The following is a 24,002-nucleotide window of genomic DNA, read 5'->3' as shown; positions in this document are numbered from 1 at the left end:
AGATCTGGTCTACTTGAGAATACTTCATCCATTACTTCCAAACAATCATGTTGACTTTCAGTAGGTTGTGGCAAAAGGGTAGCTGGATTTAAGGTGTTTACAGTCTCTAAATGCACTCTTGGGTTTTCACACAACATTGCTTGATACTTGGTCATACGGCTATTACTAAACCAATGATTTCCTTTGTAATCCAACAACGTCTGTACTGCATGTGGGACTCGTACATAAAGTTCTTGACCCAGAGTGAGTTTATCGGCTTCAGCTACTAGCAGGGCGGCTGCAGCTACGGCTCTTAGACAAGGTGGAAGTCCGCTGGCCACTGCATCCAATTGTTTAGACATGTAGGCAACAGGTCTTTGCCATGATCCCAAGTACTGTGTCAATACTCCCACAGCCATTCTTCTTTGCTCGTGTACATACAGGTAGAATGGTCGTGTGTGATCAGGTAGACCTAATGCTGGGGCACTCATCAAAGCCTTCTTCACATCTTCAAATGCCGTTTGCTGTTCTTGGGTCCATAGGAAGGGGTCGTGCTCTGTACCTTTGATAGCTGCGTACAGAGGTTTTGCTAGTATCGCATAACTGGGAATCCATATCCTACAGAAGCCTGCTGCCCCCAAGAATTCTCGCACTTGTCTTCTATTCTTGGGTATTGGTATTTGGCAGACAGCTTCTTTTCTCTCTGGCCCCATAATTCTTTGACCTTCAGAGATATGGAATCCTAGATACTTGACAGTTGGCAAACACAACTGAGCCTTCTTTCTAGACACCTTGTATCCTGCCTTCCAGAGAATGTGTAGTAGATCGTGCGTTGCTTGCTGACAGATTTCTTTTGTAACTGCTGCTATCAACAAGTCATCTACATATTGTAACAATACACACTCTCCTGGGATGGACTCGAAATCCAATAGATCTTGACTTAGGGCTGAACCAAATAGGGTAGGTGAATTTTTAAACCCTTGGGGCAGTCTTGTCCAAGTCATTTGGCGTTTTGAGCCCGTTACAGCGTTCTCCCATTGGAAAGCGAAAATACATTGACTTTCTGCGGCAATTCGGAGGCAAAAGAAGGCATCTTTGAGATCTAAGACTGTGAAGTAAGTAGCCCCGCCCGGAATTAAAGCAAGCAGGTTATATGGATTGGGTACAACTGGATGTATGCTAACAACCGCATCATTGACTGCTCTTAAGTCCTGCACAGGTCGATACTCATCTGTGCCGGGCTTTTGAACAGGCAGCAATGGGGTGTTCCAGGGGGAAGTACAGAATTTTAGGATACCATACCGTATGAACTTATCCAGATAGGATTGGATGTTCTTCTTAGCCTTCTGCGGAATGTGATATTGTCTTAGGCTCACTGGATAAACCCCATGTTTCAGTTCAATTTTTATTGGTGGAATATTGCGGGCCAGTCCTGGTGGGTTGTTCTCTGCCCAAACTCCTGGTATGTTAAACAATGTCTCATCACTCCTAGGGTTTTGGCTAGTCAACACTGTATAAAGTCGCCACTCTTCTTCCTTTGGTACGGATAAAGTCATAATACCTGAAGGTCCATTAAACTTTAAAGATGTTGTTCCATCTGGTAGGAACGTAATCTGCGCTTGTAATTTGGATAGCATATCACGTCCCAGCAATTGGACTGGACATTCAGGCATATAAAGGAATTGGTGTTTTACTACGTGGCCTCCCAATGTACAGAGTCGACTTTTAAGAACCGGTCTTTCAGCACTTCTTCCAGTTGCTCCTATCACAGTAATAGTCCTTCCAGATGGAGGAGCAACTAGATTAGTCACCACTGAATGTTCAGCACCAGTGTCGATCATGAACGCACTCCTTTTCCCCCCTATTGATACATCGACCATAGGCTCCGCTCGACCAAGGGGGATGGAGCCCGGTCGGTATCAATAGTCCTCCATGACCGTGTCAGCCAATCCTACAAAGTCCCTACCTTCTCTATCGCGAGACCTTTGCGCTGCTGGAATATACCTGTCTTCCCTAACACTTCCTCTGTTCCCATTACTCCCTCTATAACCATTACTCCCTCCGGGACCTCCTCTACCTCTCGCTCTGCCTCTAAAGTTTCCGTAGCCTGCCCTGGGTTGGTCTCTCTCGTACTGCTCTCTTTGCGGACATTCGTTCCTCCAATGCCCTTCTTCCTTGCAATACGCACACTGATCCCTACTCAAAGGCTCCCTACTCCATCTATTATTGCCTCTATCTGGGCCCCGTTTATCTACGCCTGCGATCGCTACCGCTAGCATATCAGCCTTTTTACGCATCTTGCGCTCCTCCTCTTTCTTGCTTTCTGTTTCCCTATTCATATAGACCTTATTAGCTACCTCCATTAGTTGGGAGATTGACATACCTGCAAACCCTTCTAACTTTTGTAGCTTGCGCTTAATATCTCCGTAAGCTTGGCTGACAAAGGCGGAGTTAACCATTCGGGAATTGTCTGCGTCTTCCGGATTAAAGGGGGTGTACAAGCGGTACGCCTCCAATAATCGGTCATAAAAGACACTGGGCGCTTCATCGCTTTTCTGGATCACCTCAACTGTCTTCGACATGTTAATGGCTTTCTTTCCTCCGGCTTTCATGCCAGCAATTATAGCGTCTCTATAGGCTCTGAGTTGAACCATATCAGCACCATTTACGTTCCAATCGGGATCAGTGTTGGGATAATGTGTTGCGGCCCATGCTGCTGGATTAGCTTGGTTCAAAGCACGGGCTCTATCCTCTAATGCTTTAATGGCTGCTTGATTTATTCTTGTCCTTTCCTCATTGTTAAATAAAGTCATTAATAACTGCTGGCAATCAGCCCATGTCGGATTATGTGTCTGTACTATTGAGGTGAACAGATCAGTCATGGCTTGTGGTTTCTCAGTATACGAGGAATTATGGGTCTTCCAGTTTAAAAGGTCGGTAGTGGTGAAAGGGACATATACGAAGACAGGGTCAGCGTGTGCCATTTGACCTGCGGCATCGATATAAGCTGACCCGGGATTTAAGCGAAGAGGCATCTGATAGTGCTTTAATTGTTGGGCACCAGTCAACTGTCGGGTTTGGATGGGGCTACGTAGGGAAGCGTCAGTCATGGGTTCCGGTCGGGGAGATATAGGGTATGGGGATGTGGGAGGTTGGTTTTGGGAAAAGGTAGTGAATAGAACACTTCGGGCCGAGCTAGATGAAGCTTGACCGGAAGTCTGAAGTGGCGCCAAATCAGGATATTCGTTTCTAATGGGGGTGGGTTCTGGTTCCGGAAGGGGAGATTTAGTACGAGGGGGGGTGGATCCTGTACTGGAGGAGGAAGCGGAAGTGGATGAGGGTAATGAGGGAAGGGTTACAGGACTTCCTGTATTTGCGTCACTTCCTCTTACCGGAAAGTAAGGGGGCGGCAAAGGGATCTCGGACTCAGGGGGCGTGTCCAAAATGGGCCTAACACCAGCCCTAGTGGACGAACAAGTCCTAGCTACCATGAGGCGACACTGTTCCTCGTGGCATGTCCGGAGCCATTTTGGCGAGTCATTTACGGCCTGTCTCCAACAATCAATATAAGGAAACTGGCCGTAAAGTTCAGGCCTACCTGATACAGCCACGTGTAAGCGCTGTACCAGAGTTGGATCCAAACTGCCACGTGGCGGCCATGCCGCAACCAAAGTAGGCCACTCCCTAGTGCACAAAGTGACCAAACGTACAGGGGACATCTTAACCCCAAAATCACAAACTTTGAATCCCTTTTTAAAATTCTTAACCATACATCCTAAGGGATCCGGAATCGTTGACTGCGACGCGCCCATATTTAACAGTGGAACGTCGTCGACAACGATTACTATACACGCGTACTATTCAACAGTCACACCCGTTTCCTCTGGCAACAGCACCACGTGGTATGGTTACCAAGTGAAACGTACACCATAACAATAAACACTCAGGGAATTCCCGTACACACACAGCTGCTACACCAGTCACTATATAATCAATATTATGCCCTTTGGCGTAACTACACAGTCACCCACGCTATAATTCTCTATATACGAATTACCCGTCTATAACACACCCAGTAACATCGTCTTTTACAAATAGCGGTTACAGTACGGTTAGCATAGGTCAAAGCACAAGTTAAGGTCACAATACAATTATTAGTGGTTATGGTGTTAAAACATGCAATGGACGACAATGATTAGTACTTATTATACAATGTCAGTAAATATACAGGGTTATGGTACCGTGCACTATAATACAGCAACACACTATTAACACTCTCGCTAGACGGCTGAGCTCGCGCTATCTAACAAGATATACACTTTACTAAAACAATCGTTAACACATTTACAATTCCCAACTAAACTATTGGCCAGTACCTTGAATGGACTACCTAAAACTATATACACCCGTTTTGGTTAGCCACACTGCCCAATCACCACATATACATAGCGAGCTAGAGATCCGAATTTACACAGGCGCCTCTTAGTCGCACTATACAACGAGCTAGAGATCCGAATTTACACAGGCGCCTCTTAGTCGTACTATCAAAAGTCTAGTGGGTTCCAAATTTACACGCCTTCCCACTTAGCCCAGATAGGATGAGAACTAGCGAACCGAATTTACACAGGCGCCGCTTAGTCTCCCGGTCCCTCCGACCTAGCGAACGTAATATACACCCTAGAACGCTAGTCTAGACAAGACACCGGTGTCCGGCTAGGGCTATCTTACACCAGGACCCCGCCTGACTAACCAAATCAAACGGTCTGACTAAAGAGCGTTCGATCGAGCGGTGCGCCTTCGCTCCTTCCCTCCGACAGAGGGGGCAGATACAGATTCAAAAACCCCTTTGGGCCTACCGCACAATCGGTATACCCCTAGCGGGTCCTGCCGTCTAAAACAGCAGTTATCTTACCTCCTCGTTCCTGAACCTGAGTTCACACTCATCGACGGGGACACCCCAGCACTTCTCACGTAGAGGCCGATGATCTCCTGGACAACAGACCAGTGGCGCCGAGACGAAGGGAGGTCCACGCAGAAGTTCAGGGGTGCAGCCGTAGAGAACGTGGGCAAAGATAGACCGTCTCACGCCTCTGCCTCTCAGCTACCGTTGAACGATGAGCTTCCCGGCCAATGCACCAAATGATACCGGAGAAACTGACGGAAGCCAAGCACAGAGAGATGGACACAGGTTTCTTCAGGAAGGAAGAGATTCTTTATTGGATCACCGATCGGGACTCAGAGGGACTAGCGTCACCAAAATACAGCAAAGTCTGAGTACTGAATACATAGAGTACATTCCTTATATAGCACTGTAGCTCCTCCCACAATTAACTACACCCACACATACCCTTAACCTATTTAATGAATAGAGTCTAAACTCATCCATCCGGTCTAACCACGTGGCTCATCTGATACAAAGGAGAGGGACGCGTAATTCCAGTTCTTACATTCCTGCACCTGGTCAGTACAGTGATGACAGTATCTTAGCTACGTGTAATTAACCAACTGATACTACAAACACATATACATACATATGCCTTGTGGCAATCTTAGCCTGCTAAACTTGTATTTTACTGGAATTACATCACAGTAGGAGAGCAGAATGTGACTTCAGATACTATTATGTGAGAGCTTTAAAATATTTGCATATATAGGATTAAAATTGTAATTTGATTATGTTTAAAAAATAAGAAAAAGATAAAATAAAGTTAGCCGTTTGTTTTGTTTTAAGACCATTTTTAATGGCTTTATTTTATTAAATGGACACTATAGTCACCAGAACAGCTAATAATAAATAACTGATAAATAAATAAATAATAAATAAACAGCTTAATGTAGTTGCTCTGATGCCCATAGCATTTCCCTGCAGGCTTTTCAGAGAAAAGACGGTGTCTACATTCCTGGCTAGTTAGATTTCGTCCATAAAGGTAGAGACAGTTTCGGCAAGACCTGCTTGGTGTGGGAGAAAATATAAGCAATATCACCTTTCAGAGTAATCTAAGAGGGGCCGGTGACCTAAATAGCCACAGAGGCATGATAGTGTCAGGAATACATGTTTATTATCCTGACACTGTAATGCTCCTTAAAGCACAAAATTACTTTTGCAGAGCCTCATAAAGACATTTGATGCAAATTAATTATGCTCCCGTGATTCATTGTGTGTACATGTGCACAGTTTGCAACAAAAGGAATTTAGAAAAACACATCATTTTCAGTCCCCAAGTGTCCACAGAAATTTCCCCTCCTTTTCCCCATGTGATTTTCAGTTAATTATCCTCTTTTTCTGCTAAACCATGGAACCTTTATTTCTTTTCTATTACAATTATCCTTATCTCCTGTGTACCTTTTCATATGCCATATCCCATCTCTTATCCTCAGTAATATGTGTTCTGCTCCTACACAGTCATCCTTATCACTGCTGTCACTGATTGTTCCTGGAGTAAGGTGTTCCCCCACCACCATTTATATGTGAATCCAGAGCTATGAAATTGCTGTCCGCAGCAAGACTGCAGTGTACTCACCACGCTAGATCGTAGGTATACACTGCTCTATTTTTAATAAAACAGTCATTTTCTATCCCGATATGTTTACTCAGGAAAGGTTTGTTTCATATTATGAATGAAGCTGTTTAAATTTGAACTTTCAATAAATGGGGGAAGCTCAGAGGTAGATTGATTAAGTTAAAATTAGATAAATACCTAGATGGGTGCAGAATATTTTAAGAATTTTTCCATAGCATGCTTCATCAACAAAACAAATTATCTTAACAGCATTGGTGCATATGGAACCAATATGGTAGGACAGGTTCTTAGAATCTGGACTGTTATCCCAGATTCAGGACTGTTGGCATGTATACAATTTAAATGAGTGAGTTTTGCTATGATAATATATAAATTACTTCTATTTGTAAATCCCTTTGTACCCGATTTTTAGTAAAGCAACATTTGTGGTCTATATATCGATTAGCATTTATTTTGTTCATTGTTTTTATAATTTATTCTTTTATAGGCCTCAATTTAATTTCATTTAAAGCTTTTGAAATTATTTAATATTTTTTGATACACCTTTAAAATTATTTAATGTCTTGAAAAATGTTTTCAAATTTGTTGATATGATATGGTAGGCCAGAGAAGCCATGTATTTTTAATATTTTTCTGGCTTGTTTTGTCAAGACAAGTCAGAAAAATACACGGCTTTTCAGGACTTCTGTAATATATTGATATATTTTTGATATTTTAATATTATGAAGAAATAATTTCAATAAACAAATCGAAAAAAATATAATATCAAGGCTATAATACCTGACAATATCCCTGTATATATTAGAATTGTAATATTTGATGATAAATTGTACTTTTTAAAGTAGTTTTGCAACTTTGTTTGTACAGGGTTGGCCAAAATTATTTATGTATAGGTAATGCCAGGTAAATAACAGATTTGTAAGCAGTTACATTTTTTGCTGCAGGCAAATATTATAATTGAGTTTTGGAAGATCCATCATGGGCAATTTCACGAAGGAACAACTAGTAAAAAAAAAAAATAGTGGAATTTTATTGGTTTAAGTAAGATATCAGGATATGATTAGAATTTTTTAGGTCCTCTAGTTCAAAATTGTCCTGAAACGTGGTTTCAGCAGGATCCTACAGCCTATACAGCCAGGGCCATAGTGTACTTCCTGAGACAACTGCGAGTGGATCATTTCAAGAAATTTCTAGATAACTTGCTGCCACATTCGCTTGACCTTTTAGCTCCCGATTACTTCTTGTGGGGAAATCTGAAGGAGCAGGCATACATGAATATGTGAACAAACCACGTACACTTGAGCAGGTCAAGGAGAATTTCTGTGCAGAAATGTATTAACTAATGTTTTGGACACTGCAATACAATCGAAAGAGCCCAACTTTGCGAGGTGGCAAAAGGAACTCATTTAAAAGATGTCATATTCAAAAACTATTAATAGAAAGTAGGTGTAGGCAATCAGGGTTTGTCACAGCTTGACAAAGGCTCTGTGTAGGCCAAAACATTGCACATTCAGTTTTCAATAAATCTGCCTTTTTGAAGAAACCTTGAGTGTCTGGACCTACTTTCTACTAATATCTAATTAGGTTAAGCTAACCCGGTCTTTGATTCACTGTGAGAGTGCAGTATCCTTTATCTTTTAATCAATATTCCATACCTAGTCCAACAAATCTCCATATGTTAAGCATTTATTGCATCAGTTCTACTCTAGCACAGAGGATGTACCATCTATCACTTAAAATAATATAATCATAAACAAGGTGCAAATTCAAAAATAGGCAAACAGTACAGAACATGAGTCAAAACCACCTCCTGAGATTTTTCTGCAAGAGTAGGTGATCTCTATATGTTAAGTATATATATACATATTTCTGTTACTTTGTATTTATTTTTATTGATTTACAATAAAGTGTTATATTTTAGACTATTATTGGAGTGTGGATCCTTAATTATTTTCTATTTCAAGCATTCATTGTATTCAATATCATTGATTGAAATAGTTTCATTAATAAAAAAAGGTATTGACTCCTCAAACTCTACTCTGAATTTTGGTCCACCCTATACACCTAGAGAATGGAAATTTGAATCTGTATTTACGTTACTAGCTATGCAGCAGAAACAAGTCATGCCTTGTTAATGAGACAATGTTTAATAGATCTTGTGCATCATCAGTTCGTCATTGAGCACCAGTTTTATGATCATTCTAAAACGTCCTTTACAGACAACATTAAAGAAGAGGACATTTATTAAAGGAACACTTTAGTCACCTGAATTACTTTAGCTAAATAAAACAATTTTAGTGTATAGATCATTCCCCTGCAATTTCACTGCTCAATTCTCTGTCATTTAGGAGTTAAATCACTTTGTTTCTGTTTATGTAGCTCTAGCCACACCTCCCCTGGCTATGATTGACAGAGCCTGCATGAAAAAAAAAACTGGTTTCACTTTCAAACAGATGTAATTTACCTTAAATAATTGTATCTCAATCTCTTAATTGAACTTTAATCACATACAGGAGGCTCTTGCAGGGTCTAGCAAGCAATTAACATAGCAGGGGATAAGAAAATCTTAATTAAACAGAACTTGCAATAAAGAAAGCCTAAATAGGGCTCTCTTTACAGGAAGTGTTTATGGAAGGCTGTACAAGTCACATGCAGGGAGGTGTGACTAGGGTTCATAAACAAAGGGATTTAACTCCTAAATGGCAGAGGATTGAGCAGTGAGGCTGCAGGGGCATGTTCTATACATCAAAACTGCTTCATTAAGCTAAAGTTGTTCAGGTGACTATAGTGTCCCTTTAAATGAATGTGTAATTATATTACTGAAATAGATCTCTGAAGTTTAACCCCTGAAAATAATTGCCACCATTTTTTTTTCTATCAGTTCTATGTGTGTATGTAGTACAGTAGACAGAATGTATATTTGTTATCTATTAGTAATTCATTATAATTGTGTAAAAAATGCACCTATGTAAAAATGTGACAAATTAATTCCATCCATTTACCAGTCCTTCGCTATCTAGCCCAACTGACATCACTGCCTACTCACCTACTCCTATAATTTAGTCTATATATTTAACCCAACCTTATGCATCCATCCTCCACCAGTAACAATAGTCTTAGTTTAACATATTGAACGTGTAATTAACTGCATCTTGTTGTAGTAACAAAGGATATATAATGTATGTTACATATCTAGACGTATTAAGATAACATTATATTATGTAGAATTTCCACCCTGCCGAAAGGAGAAATTACCCTTTAGTTTAGTTTTACGCTTTAAATCAGGGGTTCTTAACTTTTTTAGTCTCACACCACCCCGAAAGTATACTTAAAACTCACACCTCCCCTCCTTTCCAAAAGCAATAAATAATGGATAAATTACATAATTGACATGGACATTTTATTTTAACATCCTCATATACACAGAAATGGTAAAGGAAATGTTGCTATAGCGGTTTTGGTGACTATACTGTGCTTTTTCAAAATTTTATTTTTGTTGTTGAAAATAAAGCTTTGTTAGTTTAAAAAAAAAACTGTCTCCTAACTTTTTTTTAGCTGGCTCCTAGATTTCAAGCAAATTTGCCAAGCCCTCTGTGAACTAGCAATAATTAAAATGAAACGGTCTTGGAAAAATGCATTGCTGCAGTCATTCCGGCTGTGCATTGCAATCTAATAATAAAGGTCGCCGAATGCGGAGTTAACGTGTGACTGCTCTTCTACTGTTCTTGCGATTTTTGTAAGAAAGTGTTGTGAGTCATTTCCGGCACAGGAGTTTGGTTCAGGATTAAACTAAATGGACAGTTAGCTTTTATTTTACTAAACACAACCACATGCAATAACAGCAGTCTTCATTTTACCGAACACTTAGATTTTATGATTTTTGATTATCCCTCCAACATTTTTTTCAATCTGGATATCGTTACTTGACTATATCTAGACTAAATTTAAGTTGGTCACTGTCATACTCATCCATGTTATGCAGGCTGATGTGCCGCTATATGATGCAAGGATTCAATTAATGATTTCTATCAGTTCCTCTGGACTTTGCTCTCTTAGATAATTCTTTAACAGTATTTTTCTGACTATCTTCCTAAAATGGATTTACTGTGTACCACTCAGTTCTTGCAACCCTGACTTTGAACTTAAGCTACTAACTTAACTACTAGTCTGCTACAAATTTCCAAACAAATGCTGCCTGGGCCTTAGCTATTTTACAACTTTGTATTCTATTTTCCTGTCCTATTTAAATGCTTATTCTGCCATGCCAGTCATTGGAACATATATACGTAAAGGATTATCCTATTGAGACTAGTGGTTGCATAGGTGAAGGTCTCATTCAACAATTATAATGCAGAACAATAGGTTGCGCCAAGGGGTTAGGAATCAGAATAGCTCTAAGTAAAACAAGTGAGATAAGACAAATAATACACTGTATGTAAGATAATATACAATTGTGTATATTAAGAAGGAAAATGCCAAAAGTCCAGGATAAAATATAAAAGTGTGGATAAGTCTATAAAGGTTTGCCTGTATCTTCAGGTAAGTAGGCCTTCCAGGTGTTAAAAATCCAAGGACATAAAAGAGAGGGGAAAAAACTCCAATAGTGCAATATGTCTAAAATGTGTTAAAAGCTTGAGCAAAAAGAAATCCGAAATGGCCTACTCACATGCGATAGAGTAAAACCAGCTCTAGTATGAAGCGCTTGCAGTGGTCCTCACTGTGAAGATAAAAACTGGATGCCAGGTAAAACCCGGTTTTAGCTCTATCGCATCTGAGTAGGCCATTTCGGATTTCTTTTTACCATATTTTATACATATTGCACTATTGGAGTTCATTTCCTCTCTTTTATGTCCTTGGAGTTTGAACACCTGGAAGGCATACTTACCGGAAGATACAGGCAAACCTTTATAGACTTATCCACACTTTTGTATTTTATCCTGGACTTTTGGCTTGTCCTTCTTAATATACACAATTTTACATTATCTTACTTACAGTGTATAATTTGTCTTATCTAACTTGTTTTACTTAAAGCTATTCTGATTCCTAATCCCTTGGCGCACCCTATTGTTCTGCATTATTGTTATTTCCTTTGAGTTTTTGGGAGAGACTAACCCGTTTAGGTGTGCTGCCATCCCCACCTCTAACTCAGCACTATTCCGCTACTTGTTTTTCTCATTCAACAATTGCCAGCGTCAGAATGGTTCTACCTCTACATTGTAATCCAACCTAACTAACCTAGCCAACATGAAAGTTACAATATCTAAAAATTATTATTGTATTCAGCAACCTTGTGTTTCTGATAACTTTGTAGTATATTCTAGTAAAGCAGAGGTTTGTGAGTGTAAAAAGGAGAGAATAATGCTATCCCTGACAGTTTAATTTGCAAATCTCAGCAGTATTAGTGCAAGTTACATTAACCTTGACTCCAGTCACAGGGTTACATATTGACATACCGTAGTTATATTTCCTGAAAAAGGACTCAAATCCATCAAGTTAATCTTTTTATGTATTACTGATGTTTTTCCAAACAGAAAAAAGTCTAAATTAGGGTGAGCATGTACTGCTCTAAAGCTTTAATCTTATTCCTAGGTCATAGAGTTTCAAGGGGTCATGATGTCCACCAAGTAAGAGTTAACTAAGCCTCGTATTCCTCTTTTTTGATGTAATTATCTAATGCTTAATTGTCTCAGGTTGTTGTAATCATGATATTGCCTATTTGAACCTTCCTGATTACTTCTCTCATTGTTCAATTATTGGAGCCCCTGGCCAGCCATGCTGTGTCTAATACCTTTCCTTTGCAACCTCATTTGTGTGGGCCCAAACCAACCCATCCAGTTTCATTCACTCTCGATCATTGGCTTCAGATCCTAGCTCACACTCCTGACTACTCTTGCAGATCAACCTTATCCTTTATTGTTGGTTTCAGACCCAGGGCCTGGTCCTTGACTACGCTTACAGATTATTCTTACATGTCTCCTTCTTCACTGGCTTTTGTCCTTCTGGTCCCATTATCTTATTACTCTCATAAAATCAACCTTGTGTCCTCCTACAATACCAATAACAAACTTACTTGTAACAGCTTACAAGTTATGACGACTACAATCTCTGATCATCCACTGTTGCCTCATTCATGCGGACATTGTCTCATGTGTTCAATTTACAGTAAACCTTATTATTGCCTCATTTCTGTATCCACTGTGCATAGACTCTTCTCTCTCTAAATTCCTATACTGCAAGCATGTCAAACTTGCGCCCCGCAATGATTATCTTTGCGGCCCACCTGCCCTGTGGCCACTCTGTGCTGTGGCTGCAACTGATTTTGTCTTTCCTCCCACGGCCGATCATGTGCTCCTGTGGTGCCGGAGGAGCAGGGCTGGAACTGAGTGGAGGGAGGGGGGAAGTGTATTAGAGTGGGTGGTGGGGGCAGAGTATTAGAGTGGGGAGAGGGGGGCAGTGTATTAGATTAAGAGTCAGTGTGTTAGATTAGGTGAAGGGGCAGTGTATATGAGTGGAGGGAGGGGGGCCGTGTATTGGATTTAGGGGCAATGTATTGGATTTGTGGGCAGTGTATTAGAATGGGGGGAGGGGGCAGTGTATTAGATTGGGTCTGCATGGAGGTGCTGAACACTCCCCAAGGAGATTGGCCGCGCGGCATTTTGCCACACATGCACAATAGCCTCCCAATGCTTTCCTATGGGGTTGGCTGAGATCATCAAGCGCAGAACACACTCATAGGACTTCAAAATCAACAGGATAACGTCATTTGTTTTTTTACAGCTGTGCGACAGCAGACATTCACCATTTCAGTCCTATTACCAAACGTTTCTTAATATGTCAAGGTAGTTGGACTGAAACATTGATTATATGCAAATGCACGTCTCCTTAAAATAAATTTGCTCTTTTGTTTACATTGAAGCCCTACAAGCGTGAGGACGTCCAGTGTCAATAAGGCAACTTGTTTTATCCTGTACTTTTCTAAATAAACCTACATTTCTATGAGGTTTTTGTTTTTTTTTGCAACCCACATGAATTTAAACCTTGATAATTTGGCCCGTGTTAGGCTTTGAGTTTGACATGCTTGCTATACTGCCTACAGTGCTTACCGAGTGACATACACAGCCCTTTGCTATTCCTCCACTCTAGAAATTCCAAGCTGCCCTAGTTTGTCTCCTGCTCATCAAAACTACTTACACTTACATTGCTGCCAAGCTACACTGTTATATCCAACATCTTCCAAGAGATTCCTGAATAAGGTTATATTGCCTATAGTGTATATTACTGTCTGTTATTATTCTGAATATCACTGCCTAAGTTATTTTTAACCAAACTAACACCATTGTGTAAGGGTTTGAGAGTCACAGTCTAAGCCAATAGTGATAAAGTAAAGTCATTTGATGTATTGTTCAAGCTATTGTGTTCTCCAATTATTTCACAATATTACACCATGACTACCAGGAATTGTGACACAAGGTAACAAAACAAACCCCCTATTTTACATTAAAACCCCTTTCACATAAAGGAAAAGGGTCTGTCAGGGTTTGTTTGTTTTCCTTATGCTTGCAAGTTGAATAATGTATAGATATCTAGAAGATAATGGTTTAACTTTGTTAGCAATTATTTTATTAGGGAACACGAAGTCTAAGTTATGGAAGGAAATGGTATGATGACTACGACATTGTGTGGGAGATTTCACATTGATAGTATTTTGAACATTTGTAATGAGAACAAACTTCCTGTCAAGAGGAAAATAAAAACCTTTATTATGGAGGAAACTATGTTATCTTTATAAAGTGTATTATATATTATTGAAAATGTATGTTCTTTTCATTTGGTAAATTATTAATAACATCTTCAATTTCCTTAAAAGTATGTGGATCTTCTGACAAGGTTTACATTTCCTCAGTAAGAAATTTGGGAATATGTAAATAAAGATAATATAATACATGCTCTGCTCAAGAAACAGAATTTTTTGAATTGAAATATTGATAAAACCCATTAATTATAATTTTTTAAATATTAACAGAATTTTCCCATCATTGAATTTGGAGATAAACATTTATTACACCTCGCCATGTCTAATAATTTTCTACTTTTAATTTCACATACACGCACACACAATGTACTTAAACACAAAAGGACATTACGCTTGTTCCTAAAATGGCTGATAATCTGTAGTCAGTAGTCTATCTGAAAGAATCGGTTTTCAATGATTTTCTAGTGGTCAAATCTGTTGTCACAGATTAACAAACTGTCTTTATGTTAAAATGTGATCTGATCATCATCTAAGTCACAACAATAGACAATCACAGTCTGCTTAAACTAATAACACACAAAGAATGAAATGTTGCCATGTTTTTATTTAACACACCATGTAAACATTCACAGTGCAGGTGGAAAAAGTATGTGAACCCCTAGACCAGGGGTAGGCAACCTTCGGCTCTACAGATGTTGTGGACTACATCTCCCTTGATGCTTTGCCAGCAATATGGCTGTAAAAGCATTATGGGAGATGTAGTCCAAAACATCTGTAGAGCCGAAGGTTGCCTACCCCTGCCCTAGACTAATGACATCTCCAAGAGCTAATTGGAGTGAGATGTCAGCCAACTGGAGTCCAATCAATGAGATGAGATTGGAGGTGTTGGTTACAGCTGCCCTATAAAAAACACACACCAGTTCTGGGTTTGCTTTTCACAAGAAGCATTGCCTGATGTGAATGATGCCTCGCACAAAAGAGCTCTCAGAAGACCTACGATTAAGAATTGGTGACTTGCATAAAGTTTAAGCAGACTGTGATTGTCTATTGTTGTGACTTAGATGATGATCCGATCACATGTTATGACCAATTTGTGCAGAAATCCATATCATTCCAAAGGGTTCACATACTTTTTCTTGCAACTGTATCTACACAGCAAGCTCAATACTGTTATCTGATATTTGTCTCATCAACATCTTTGAGGTGAAAAAGTAATTTATTTTCAATCAAAAACTATGTGCAACAGTGTGGAAGGTGAAGTAATTTTATTGTTGGACCGAATACTCTCAAACCATAACTACACTGACTATCAGTCAATAAATGTCTGCTGATAGAAAGAATTTTAATCGAAGCTCTTCTGGATCCTGTACAACAAGCATGTCAAACTCAAAGCCTAACACGGGCCAAATAAACAAGTTTACATGGGCCACAAAAAAACAAAACCCTCAGTTTTCATAGAAACGTGGGTTTATCTAGAAATGTAGAGTATAAAAAAATGTGCCTAACTGACACTGGATGTCCTCATGCTTGTAGGGCTTCAAAGTAAACAAAAGAGCTAATTTATTTTAAGGAGACGTGCATTTGCATATAATCAATGTTTCAGTCCAACTACCTTGACATATTAAGAAACGTTTGGTAATAGGACTGAAATGGTGAATGTCTGCTGTCGCACAGCTGTAAAAAAACAAATGATGTTATCCTGTTGATTTTCAAGTCCTATGAGTGTGTTCTGCGCTTGATGATCTCAGCCAACCCCATAGGAAAGCATTGGGAGGCTATTGTGCATGTGTGGCAAAAAGCCGCGCGGCCAATCTCCTTGGGGAGTGTTCAGCACCTCCATGCAGACCCAATCTAATACACTGCCCCCTCCCCCCATTCTAATACACTGCCCACAAATCCAATACATTGCCCCTAAATCCAATACACGGCCCCCCTCCCTCCACTCATATACACTGCCCCTTCACCTAATCTAACACACTGACTCTTAATCTAATACACTGCCCCCCCTCTCCCCACTCTAATACTCTGCCCCCACCACCCAATCTAATACACTTCCCCCCTCCCTCCACTCAGTTCCAGCCCTGCTCCTCCGGCACCACAGGAGCACATGATCGGCCGTGGGAGGAAAGACATATAATCAATGTTTCAGTCCAACTACCTTGACATATTAAGAAAAACTTGGTAATACCCTTTCACCACTTTAATACACTGTCCCCCCTTCACCCAGTTTAATGCACTGCTCCCCTCACTCCCCCAAATTAATACACTCCCCTCTCCCAAATCAATACACTGCCCCCCCCCTCCCTAATTTAACACACTACTCCGCTACCTTAACATATGTAGCCCTGCTCCTCTGGCACTGTGAGCAGGAGGGAAGGTAGAGTGGCTGGCCTGCTCTGCAGACAAACAGACACTCTGCGCTCTTGTAGCCACGGGAGCACACAATTGGAGGAAAGACAAGAATCAGTTGCAGTCACAGCACAAAGCTGCCACATGGCAGGTGGGCCGCAAAGATAATCATTGTGGGCCACATGCGTCCCGCGGGCTGCAAGTTTGCAAATAAACAGGTTTAAGCTTATGTGGGCCGCAAAAAAACAAAAACCTGCATATAACCAATGTTTCAGTCCAACTACCATGACATATTAAGAAAAGTTTGGTAATGGGAAGCATTCTAAATGGACACTCTAGTTTGCAGTTTTATGTACTATATAATTAATGAATGAAAATATGCAAAGCATATATATCAAGCAACTGTATACAGAAAAACAGATAGAGTTGCTGCATATTTTGTAAATCTCCAGGATTGCATCTTCCAACAGTGATCAGTGCCCAGAAAAAGGTAATATATGGCATCCTAGCCTTTCTATTATTTTTAGGAGTTCTAAGCATATCACATAAACCTTGCTTAGCATGGGTTTATGGGACAGATAATTGAGCCAAATGTAACAGTTGCATTCATAAAAAGAATGTAAATGGAATGCTGGCAACTTCAATAAAAGGGGAATAGATCTGCAAGGAAATGAATGAATGCAAGCCCATACTGTTGGAGTCTGGGAAGAATAGATGGATCAATCATGAGATGTGAAAGTATGAGTCAGTTAATGATAAGTCAGGTTTCAGGCAGGAAAAAGTAGATTCAGTTAGCATCAAAGGATAGTGGCTGGAGTAGTAGCTCTGGCAGAGGGGATACTAGTTAGCAGTGGCAGAGGGGATATAAGTGGATGGGGGAATAAAAGTCAGAAAAGGAGGCTATTGGAACAGTACTGTGTAGCAGAAGTAGCCATTGCATGAAAAACACGTTACCAATTGTAGCATTTGTGATACTGAAGTTGCAGTAAGGGATGAGTGATCAGTGAGTGTACGAATGCTTAAAAATGAGTAGAAGGGGGGGAGCGTGTTATCCTAACATTAGGCAGTAGAGGGACTTTCGGAGTCCAAATGTGAGATGATGGTCTAGACATATCTCAATATATTCCTAAGACAGAAATAGGGTCCTAAATGGATCTTTGATTTTATGCTCAGTTGGTGATTGTTTAGTCTATGTAATATTTGCTTTGTTCAAAAAACATTTGGATTGTTTTCTTGATATTTAAATTTGACTGACATGACCTCAAGAAGTGATGTGCTTGGCTTAATGGCATAGATCATTCTGTTATTGCCATACACATGCACAAAAAAGCAGAGGCAAGACAAGAGTAGATAATTTATGGAGTGAATAGGCAAGGTCCAAGAATACATCCTCGGGGAACTCTTTATGTAATGTGACAAACTCTGTTGACAATACAGACATAACAAGTTCTGTGTGATACAAAGAAATAACCCACATTTTTATATCACTTGTCAAAATTACAGTGCCAAGGTACTAAGCATTATGAGTATAGCCCTTGAAAATTAATAAAAGCTAGAAGAATACACCGAACAATTATCTCTGTTTTGTTTTTTTCCAGTTTTAAAAATAGCATTAATTCACTTGTCATAAAGATAATATAACAGATATGAAGGTCTTTGTACAATTGATTCAAACTTTCTATTGATTTAAATCAAATTTTTCTTTTTCTTAGTTACAGAAGCGTTGTCACCGCAAGAAGAGCTGCCATGGCAATAACCGGATGTTGGGTTTTATCTTTCATCATCGGCATGGTTCCTATGTTTGGATGGAACAATATAAACAATGCAAGAGAATCACATAACATTAGTAATGGGGAAATTATCATAACATGTCAGTTTGAAACCGTAATCAGCATGGAATATATGGTGTACTTTAACTTTTTTGTCTGGGTACTTCCTCCACTTTTTTTAATGCTTATTGTTTATTTAGAAGTATTCAACCTAATTCAAAAACAACTCAGCAAAAAAGTTTCTTCCACTTCTAAAGACCCACATAAATACTATGGGAAAGAGCTTAAAATTGCGAAATCCTTAGCACTAATACTTTTGTTATTTGCTTTAAGTTGGCTACCTCTACACACGCTAAACTGTATCACTCTGTTCTGCCGCACTTGCGAAAAACCCATGATAATCACTTATATTGCCATCTTCTTATCACATGGAAACTCTGCAATGAATCCGATAGTGTACGCCTTTCGGATTGAAAAATTCCAAACTACATTTTTGTACATCTGGAAAAAATATTTCTGCTGCAAAACTGGCAGGGCTCTTGAAAGAGCAAGCACTATAGTCATTGAGTCAGCCTCAAAAAATATACTATAAAAATGTAAAATAAAAAGGATTTTTTTAATGCAATGATATTCAAAAGAAACAACTCAATAACCAGTATTTGTTCAAATGTCCATTTTACCAATAAACTGCTGTCAGTATATGATATGTCTATCTTGGTCTCCATATTAAAATATTTTTCTATATTTGTGTTTATTAATATGTGTATATTTTAATTTATTCCATAATACTGTGTAATGTGACAGCTGGATGGTAGTATACACAGGGCCGGCGCTTCCATTAGGCCAACTAGGCAGTGGCCTAAGGCGCCCTTTAAAGGGGGGCACCTGCACGGTCTGTAATGCTCCTCTGGATCTCCCAGGAGTATATGCTGCCTTGTGCCGCCTCCCCCAGTGATAGAGCTGCCAGTCACGCCTGCCCCTCACTGCTCCTACCTTCTTACTGGTCATTCAATAGAGCCTCAGTCTTTCGAATGTAACCCTGCCTCTGTCCGCCCACAGCCCCGCCCATACCATGGCTAACCCCACCCTTTTCCTCCCCTAGATACTTTAAGGCCGCCCACAGCCAGCCTCTTCCCCCTACTTCCAGACACCAAAGAAGTCCATAAAAGAGGAGGGTAGAGCTTCCATGTCCTCTTCCTGGACTGCGTGTGGAGAGTAACCAGAGACAGACTGAAAGTATGGAAGCAGAGGAGGTAACACACTGACTGACTGGGCACATTGACTGACTAACTGGCACACTGACTGACTGGGCACACCGACTGACTGACCTGGCACACTGACTGACTGGGCACACTGGCTGACTGACTGGGCACACTGACTGACTGACCTGGCACACTGACTGGCTGGGCACACTGGCTGACTGGGCACACTGGCTGACTGACCTGGCACACTGACTGACCTGGCACACTGACTGGCTGGGCACACTGGCTGACTGACCTGGCACACTGACTGGGTACACTGACTAACTGAGCATACTGACACACTGACTGGGCACACTGACTGACTGGACAACCTGATTAACTGGCACACTGACTGACTGGGCACACTGACTGACTAAGCACACTGACTGACTGGGCACACAGAATAACTGGGCACACTGACTGACTGACTGGGCACACTTACTATGCACCTGTCCCCCAAAAAAAAAAAAAAAAAAAAGATCATGCAGGCATACACTTGAGGGTCCATTCACTAAACAGTGATTTGATAAGTCTCTAAAAGCTTAGAAATTAGGTCAAAATAGGAGACTTTTTCCAACTTTTTTATTTTGGCCTAATTTTTCAACTTACTATTTAATGAATAGACCAATTCAGGAAAAAAAAAAAACACATAGGGAATACTGTGAAAACGGTAAAAAGTAACCCTAAAAAAGATTCATTAAAGAAAAGTCAGCAGAGATGGAGAGTACAAGTGAAGAAAAAACAGGAAAAGTTGATGAGAGAGTGAGTATATAGACACTAGTTTTCTAAGAAATGGAAATACTCTACACACAAAGTATTTCAGCTTGCTGAAGTGTTTTATATGTCTGGAGTCTGTCAATCCTGTTATGCTTGGGGGCAAAACACCTCCCTGTGTGTCACAGGAAAGTTTTCATCCACTTGCAAATACATAACATACAGGGATATAATTTCTAATTAGTGGGGTAATAGCTGCTTGATCCAAGGAGACAGCTGACTGCTATTTTGGGGTCTAGAAGTTATGTTTTTCCTAGTTTGTTGCAAAATTGGAAGCGCTTCAGACTGGGTTTTTTGCCTTCTTTTGGATCAACAACAAAAACATATGTGAGGAAGGCTGAACTTGATGGACGCAAGTCTCTTTTCAGCTATGTAACTATGTAACTTCCTTTAGCTCCACAGAACTAACTGGAGACTGATATGCTGTACTAGTGTGCCTGCTTCCCCACCTTCTCAATGACCTATACTAGATCTCCATGGGAAACATAGGAAAGCTGTGATCAAGTGTGCATCCACACACTTGCGGCTCCAGCAAGTGAGAACATGTACACTCGGTCACAGCTTCCCAGTGTACACCCTGGCACAGACTGAGGACTTAAGAAAAAAAAATAAAGGCATATTTTCTTTGGGGGTATATCTCCCATACTGTTAAAAAAAAACAAAAAAAAACTCAGTGGAATGTTTCCTTATGGAGTATAGTGAATAAACGTGACACAAACAAACTCGATTACATGAGGGGGCGACAAAATAGATTTTTGTATAGGGCGGCAGAATTCCTTGCATCGGCCCTGATTATATAGGGAATGAAAAGTCCATGAAATGAAAATCAGAAAAGAGAAAAGCAAAAATTAAGTCTAGGTGAGGTAATGGAAACAAGACTACAGGGGATGGACATGTTTGGGACAGGACTTGCAAAGAAAATGACTGGCAAGGGACACATCAATTATGTGATACGACCAAGGGATATAGCAAGGAAAGTTGAAAGGGTGACATTAAATAACTGCAACGGTATGGCAAAGAAACTCAATAAGTACAGCCAGGGAACCAAAACGACTAGTCAACAAAAGGCATGAAAGGCATTTGGAGGTAGAATCCATAGACACTTCTGATGGGAAACGTAGACATGGAGATAGGAACAAGTACATCCAAAACACAGTGAGTTTCTGAGACTCACTGACCTATGGGACCAACCTACACAGTAGGAAATGGCTATTTCACACTAGCCTAAATTCCAAGGCCTTACGAGCCATTCTGTAATACTCTGGTGGTAAAGTCACAGACAAGTAAAAGACTTAAAACTCTAAAAAAAGTAGGAACAAAAAGACTGCAAATTACAGAAATATAGCTCACCACTACGAATGAACCCCTACAATACACTAAACATTAACGCCAACTCGACACTAATATTAAAGGACCACTATAGGCACCCAGACCACTTTAGCTCAATGAAGTGGTCTGGGTGCCGGGTCCATCTAGGGTTAACCCTGCAGATGTAAACATAGCAGTTTCAGAGAAACTGCTATGTTTACAATAGAGTTAATCCAGCCTCTAGTGGCTGTCTCATTGACAGCCGCTAGAGGCGCTTCCACGCTTCTCACTGTGAAAATCACAGTGAGAAGACGCTGATGTCCATAGGAAAGCATTGAGAAATGCTTTCCTATGGATTGATTGAATGTGCGCGCGGCTCTTGCCGCGCATGCGTATTCAGCGGATGACGTTGGAAAAGGGAGGAGAGTTTCCCAGCACCTTGAGCCTGGCAAGAATGGGACCCTGAGGGTGGGGGGAACCTAAAGACTCTATAGTGCCAGGAAAACGAGTTTGTTTTCCTGGCAGTATAGTGGTCTTTTAATAATTTACCCCTACCTTACTACTGTCATTAACATTAACTTTAATCATGTAATGTAAAAGACACATTACCACAAAGTGTGTGTTAGAAGGAAAAATTCCATCTCTGGGCTAAACCACTCTGGTTAAACCATCTGTCTCGTGGTTTATTAAAAGGGCACTGTAGGCACTCAGACCACTTCTCCCAGACAGCCACTGTTATCTCCCAGCACTGAGGGACATCGGCGCTGAGATAAGGTAAGTAAATAAACGGTTTCTAACTCTTTATTTACCAAGGTGGGGGGGAGCGAGGGAGGGGGGAGGCAGAGTGATCGGTAGTGCCAGGAATACATCTTTGTATTCCTGGCACTACAGTATCCCTTTAAGATGTTTATTAAGATGTTTCCAAAACTCCTGAGCAACATTATTTTTTCATCATACATAGTTCATCGTTAGGTATCAATATAACCATATATATGTATCCACTGGGCATTTGTGTATGTATGTATATATATATATATATATGGATGGTTTCCACTCAGTAAATCCATCTAAACTATGCTGCCATAAACTGTTTGGTCATGCAAAAGGAAAAAAAAATACTAGAAAGATCCTAGTCTATCCCATTAATTCAATTTGCTTCTGGAATTTCGATTTGATGATAAAAGTGCCATGAAAGACCTTCATTACAGTGTCATAAAATAAAAAAATATAATATTCTCTGGGCTTCATTAGAAATGTTTAAGATGCTCTCAAATTGGTTACTAGTAGTTTTCTTTCAAGTCAATATCATTGTTATGGTCCTTTAATTTGTCCCATTTAAGAATTAGTCAAATTTAAGAATTAGTCAATCTAAAAATTACAAATTACTCACCTTTTCTCCAGCGCCGAGTGTCCATTGATGCGTCATGATGGGCCGATCCAATGCTTCTCATAGAGGAGTATTGTGGAACATAGGCACAAGCACAGTGCTTGCTGCACATTTTATCTTATTTATGTCTTATCAGGTCTCCAGGTAAATAGGCCAGAGAAGAAACTCTATTACTCACGGAAAATAAAGATTAAGATTCTGCTGTCTTTTATTTCTGATTATACAGAGTTATGCCCTTCTTGAAGGTGGTTTTCTTAGTCTGAGCAAGGTGAGTCAGCTCTTCTACTTGGGTCCTGAACATTCCATTTTTCCATACAGGCTAATCTTGCTGTCTGGCAGATACGTTTATTGAATATAGTAGTCAATCATTTGTAATTTAGTCATTTTATAAGGGGAGGGACAGAACCAGTGTTGGTGTAACTGTTGTAGCTGTCCTAGGGAACTCAGGAAGGTGGTTAGAAATATGTGCTTTCTCTATTTAATTCACTGTATATTTGTGTTAGTTTGTCAGTGTCTGACTGTTTATTTATGACTGTGTCTCTGTATGTTTCTGGGTGTGCATGTTTATGTGAGTGTGTGTGTCAAAGCGTGTATCAGTGTCAGTGCATGTATCTGTTAGTGTCTTTGCATGTATATATGTGCTTATCGGTGTGTGTGCCATTGTTAACTGTACATCTCTGTGTGAATTTGCCACCAATGCTTTCTTCTATGTTGGCAACTGAACGGCTAGTCCTAAATTCACATCACCTACACATTGCTGTATTCTACAACATTACAGAAGTGTATTCAGCACTGTAGTGAAATGTCATTTTAATTCAATATTATCCTAGCATAGTGACAGGGTAAATTCCATAAAAGATAACTGGAAAAATTCCCAATTTTTCTTCACTTACTCCATTAGCAGCAAAAGAAAATATTATT

General features: G+C 40.0%; 1 protein-coding gene across 1 annotated transcript in view; it reads left to right on the top strand.

Moving 5' to 3' along the window:
• ADORA1 (adenosine A1 receptor) overlaps positions 1 to 19,083 on the top strand; it is a 109,375-nt gene extending 90,292 nt beyond the window's left edge. The window contains exon 3 of the mRNA XM_063444323.1: positions 18,315 to 19,083. Coding sequence (XP_063300393.1) covers positions 18,315 to 18,963 — 649 coding nt within the window. The 3' untranslated portion in view covers positions 18,964 to 19,083. The remainder of the gene's footprint in view (positions 1 to 18,314) is intronic.
• Positions 19,084 to 24,002: the final 4,919 nt, after the last annotated feature.

The sequence above is a fragment of the Pelobates fuscus genome, chromosome 1 (genome assembly GCF_036172605.1).
Source record: "Pelobates fuscus isolate aPelFus1 chromosome 1, aPelFus1.pri, whole genome shotgun sequence".
Taxonomy (NCBI): Eukaryota; Metazoa; Chordata; class Amphibia; order Anura; family Pelobatidae; genus Pelobates; species Pelobates fuscus.
Note: the sequence above shows the minus strand (reverse complement) of the source record. Positions and strands in the feature narration are given on the sequence as shown.